This window comes from Argentina silus, assembly GCF_951799395.1.
Source record: "Argentina silus genome assembly, chromosome: 6".
In the NCBI taxonomy this organism is placed as follows: domain Eukaryota; kingdom Metazoa; phylum Chordata; class Actinopteri; order Argentiniformes; family Argentinidae; genus Argentina; species Argentina silus.
This window is the reverse complement of record NC_139660.1, coordinates 22,562,898-22,567,963: the sequence shown is the minus strand read 5'-3', so window position 1 is coordinate 22,567,963 and position 5,066 is coordinate 22,562,898. Positions and strand designations below refer to the sequence as shown.

The 5,066-nt window shown below is 42.0% G+C and overlaps 1 protein-coding gene across 2 annotated transcripts in view; it reads left to right on the top strand.

Moving 5' to 3' along the window:
* The first annotated feature begins 2,335 nt into the window (after positions 1 to 2,335).
* The window catches only part of kita (KIT proto-oncogene, receptor tyrosine kinase a), a 26,759-nt gene continuing 24,028 nt past the window's right edge, over positions 2,336 to 5,066 (top strand). For both annotated transcript variants that reach the window (XM_083671292.1, XM_083671291.1), the window contains exons 1-2: positions 2,336 to 2,422; positions 4,767 to 5,021. In XM_083671292.1, coding sequence (XP_083527418.1) covers positions 2,368 to 2,422; positions 4,767 to 5,021 — 310 coding nt within the window. In that variant the 5' untranslated portion in view covers positions 2,336 to 2,367. The remainder of the gene's footprint in view (positions 2,423 to 4,766; positions 5,022 to 5,066) is intronic.

The following is a 5,066-nucleotide window of genomic DNA, read 5'->3' as shown; positions in this document are numbered from 1 at the left end:
AGTAAAACCAAAGAAACACATTTTCAGCTACTTTTCACAGTATAATTTGAATTAATTGCTGCCAACACAATTTTGGATTTGAAATAGATATTTTTTATGAAGAGATTCTGGCCACTTATATAGCCATTCAACTTCATGTCTCGCCAAGCCACAGGGGAGCATTCATGAGCAGTTTTGTTGAGTTTGTAGTGACAACCTGTTCAACGGAGTAATTTCTGTAATTTTTCCAATTCAAATAAGGAACCCTGCATGAAAAACATTGAACATTCCCAAGCCAGTTAACCAAACACTTTCTTCTGGGACTATTCCTAAAGTATTGAAATTAGCCCATGTACTGCCTCTTCACAAGGGAGGAGACGCTCGTAGCCTGAATAACTGTCGTCCGATCTCAAAGCTCTCATGTTTTGATAAAATATTTAAATCCTGTGGCCCCTTTTAACTGAAAAGTGTATTCTGAATTTACATCAATCTGGATTTAGACCTGGTCAAAGTCCCATCTTGGTGACAACACTGGTGATGAATGACATTGTTAGTGCTCTGGATGAAAAACTAAAATGGATTGCTCTATTTATTGATTTATCAAAGGCATTTGATGAAGTTGATCATCATCTTCTGCTGTAGACCCCTCAGGAAAGGGGTGCCACAGGGTTCCATTTTAGGTCCACTTCTATTTACGCTATAAATAAATGTTGGTATAAATGTTGGTGCACAGTAAAGGGTTGTAATGTACACTATACTTTATTCCCTTGCCACCTCTGCAAACCAGGCTTACTCTAATCTTCAGACTGCTTTTAATGTTATAACACTCACTGATGGACCTTAAACTGCTTTTGTTCACCTACTGTAGACTCTATTTTGACAAAAAGCCCTTACTGTTCTCCCTTTATACCAAGTCTCTTGGCTCTCTCTGGTAGTTTCTCCTACCACTGCTACGCTGATGACACTCAACCCCCCCCCCAACCCCCCCCCCCCCCCGACACACAGGTGGCGACATGTTTACCATCATTCCGCAGAGGGCTATATCGAATTTAAATCTAGGCCTATATACAAAACATGTTTCCCAAGTCTCATTGTTTCCCAAGTCCCATTCCCCTATTCCTGAAAGCTATACTTATGAGACTTAGTCCTCTAATAAACTCCCATCTCATCCTTTTAAGGGTTAGGGTTACTTCCTGGGCAGTATCTGTTTTCTTGGTGCACCTTGGGTCTCTGAGTAGATCCAGGTTTGTGAGAACACACACAAACACTCATGCACACATACACACACACACACACACACACACACACACACACACACACACACACACACACACACACACAGACGTGGCAGACCCAGTTTTGTCAGAGCAGAGAAAGGTGGGGGAAAAGGGGTCTCACCGAGCCAGGCGGGGAGGTCCACTTCAGCTTGATGTCTCCATTGACGTTGGTGGTGCTGCAGGTGAGCGTGAGTCTCTGGCCCCCGGTCAGGACCACCCGCCTGGCCAGTCCATTTTTGGACTTTTAAATTATTGATATATGATGTTAATAATAAAAGAAATAACAAAATAAAATAAAATAAAATATTCCTTTTCCTAGCATTGTAACTGCCAATGGCACCTCATCCTAGCATAGATTTGTTCTTATGATGACTGATGTATAGATGATTCACTTACTTTAGACAAATATTTTTGTTGTAAGTCGCTTTGGATAAATGTCTGCTAAATGTCAAAAATGTCAAATGTAAATGGTTGTAGACTTATAGGCACTGTATATGTTACATTCTTCAAGAATCAATGGCTATATATCAATCATTTAAAATCTCAGATTGCCCCTCTAACATGTTGTCCCTTGTAGTCTTGACATAGTTGGATGTACTGTGTAAGGTCTCTCTTGTCTATGGTGAGGAAGACTTACATATGTCAAAAGATGACATCCTTGACAACTCTACAAAACTCTACACAATGTTTTCTTCGTTGAATAAACACCACAATTCAAGAATGATAAGATTCACAATCAAATGTACAACTTGCACATTAATGCCTGTTAAGTTATACCATGTCAGCAAACGACGGATCAAGTCATTGCTTGTATTTTAATGAATAGCTGTCAATGCTCATTATCGCAAAGCTTGTGAGATATGCCAGGAACGCAGTTGATACATTATTATTATTGTTGATATTGCCACACTGCCCCCACCCGTTTACGACCTCTGGACGTCTAACACAACACAGTCACGAGTATAGTTTACCAGCACTGTGCCTTTAAGACATCCAAGCGCGTCTATCGCCCAGCGTTCACTTGACTGCAGAGCATTCCGGGCATTGACAAGCGCCAGGACTTCAGAGGAGACACAAGACACCTCAACGCAAGATAGATGGAATTATAATAATGGAATACCACTGGTTACTGTTTTCTGTCTTGTTGCAGTTAACCTTCCAGCCAGGTAAGACACAACATTGCTAAACATGACCCTTTGACAACTGATGTAGGCTTAGTTATTAATTCAGAAACAATGAGAAAGCGTCAAAGCTACTTGAAGTTGATTTAACCACCATCTCTTATGATTCATCACAGTTCACCCAAATGTGCCCCTTTGCCTCTCAGTGCTGTCCGAGTTGTATTATTTCCAGTATGTTTGTCATGAAAGTAGAGTATCTTGTTCACGGACATCTGATTGCTTAATTTAGGCACTTTATACTGTCTTTATATCCATTGAGTTTGTTTCTTCCTAGCATGTAATGCATAGGCAATTATTAGATTGTTTTTCGCATGAACGCTTTGTTATGAATATACTTCTCGTTCAGGCTAAACATTGATTGTAGTTCAGACTATATTTTCAAGACAACTAAGTGTTTGTTTATTTTCGTATGTCTGTCTAAGCTTACCTGTTTCACTGTCCCTTGACATTGTGAAGTCTCTGAAACTTAATGAGGAAATTGGATATTTGCGCTAAGCATCAGGTTGCTTTCATCGCGCTCAATAATTGATTCAACGAACTCGGCACAGCGTCTCAAACAGTGGCAAAGAAAAGAGTAAATAAACAGCGATTTTTAATGACCATATTAGTATGCATTTCCCAAATTAAAGCGACCACCGACAAGTAAGATGTGCGAATTGCGAAGTGTTATTTTGTGTATCCTATGATTTGGGTATAGCCCATAATATTGTCAGACAGACATATTATTCGGCATAGTTATTACTGTTGGATATGATGATGAATATGTTTTCCTTTAAGCGTCTTTAATCGTATACCATCTGAAGAGAGCCTGGCGGCTGTTCCCGACCGCTCCTCGATTGGTCTTGTCACGCAGCGAGCCTGTTGATAACTGCGCTGATAACTGTTATTATGGAAATAACGAGGAATTCCTGGAAGTACGCAAATGAGCAGTGGTATTGTCAATGGAGCTATAATTCCATTGTACCCAACACACTAAACTCTTTACATGATGACCGTGATAATACAGCTATATTTATCTCATGTATTGGGCTAAAAACAACATTTTACTTTTCGTTAACACTTGAATTGAATATTATTTGTTTACATTTTTATATGTATAGCACTTTCCTAATCAGGTACCCTATAATTTGACTCTAATTGCGACTTTGGGCTGTCTATGGACTAACTCGTCTTTGAGAGCACTTTAATTGTTTTTAGATTTATGATGTAGGCCTAACATGCCCCGCTTCTAGACTACATTTCTTAAATACATACATTGTTCAAGTTTCGTTTTTCACATTGCGTTATTCACGAGTGTAGTATTCTGTCAGGCTATCACCTTACCTATACCTCAGAAGTTCACATTGAAAGAGCACATAAGAGAGATGAAGAATATGAGCTTTCCTGCTTAGTCATAAGACGCTCTTAGAGGAAAGCTCGGATCTTGAGGCCAGAGGGTGCCAGGCAGGCCGTTTATCTGGAGGGCATGTGGGCTGTGTCGGTGAGCGCGTTACGCACGGTCCCAGCCAGCGCGTCTCCTGACGGACGCACGCACAATTCTGACCGCTCCTCGCCGCTCCTGTGAACCTGAACGGAGAAGATGAGCTGTGTTACCGCTCTGTTCGAGGCAGCTGGCGTTTGTTATTCTGCTTTGCCTGCAGGTTATTTCGTTAAGATTCTTGCCAAATACGATTCAGGTTACGCTACTGAAATGGAGTGTTCTAGTTTCAAAGTTTGTTTGCAGTCAGGGTTGACTGCCGAAGGGGTCGATAGAAGGGAAGGAGATGTACCTGTAAAAACAGTCAATATTACACTTCTTATGCTGCAGTGTTGCTGCATAGAACCGATTGGATCAGTGTTGTATTGCATATGATACATGTTTGCCATCTTTGTATGGGAGTGCTTCCATCTTAACAATGAAATAAAGACATAAAAAGATACATCTGTTGACTTAGTTGGCATGTGATGCTGTTATGTTCTGCTTGATCAGTTCTGAACTCATCATACTGTATTTATTTGGAAGCATGAATCTGCCTCCTCAGAAGCTATTCGATATCTATCCACCTGCACTGTCAAAAACACGCTTTGCATCATCTCTTCACAGTTCAATTGTTATTGTGATATATTGTAACCTTACCTGCAAACCTGAACTTAAAAGTGAGTGTCAGCCTGTGGAAGTTATTGCATGACGTTATTATGTTTCGTGTGTTTGTGTGTGTGTGTGTGTGTGTGTGTGTGTGTGTGTGTGTGTGTGTGTGAGATAGTTTGTACGCGTGCGTGTGTGTACTGTGAAAAGCCAGTGTGTGCTACTCTATATATGTATTCCTGCACAATCTGGACTGTGTTACAGGCAGCGCCAGACCCACTATTACCCCGAGCGGTCCCCACCTGGTCATCCCGCTCAACACCCCCTTCAGCCTGCGGTGCCAGGGGGAGCGGGTGGTCCGGTGGCAGCGGGAGGACCGGCCCAAGGTGAGGGGCGAGGAGCAGAGCGTCGGCGCGTCGGTGCTGCGTGTCCCCAGAGCTCAGCCGGTCCACATGGGCCGCTACATCTGCCTGGAGGAGAGCACGGGGGAGCAGAGCTCAGTCTACGTCTTTGTGAAAGGTAGCGTGTGTGTGTCTGTGTGTGTGCGTGTGTGTGTGTGTGTGA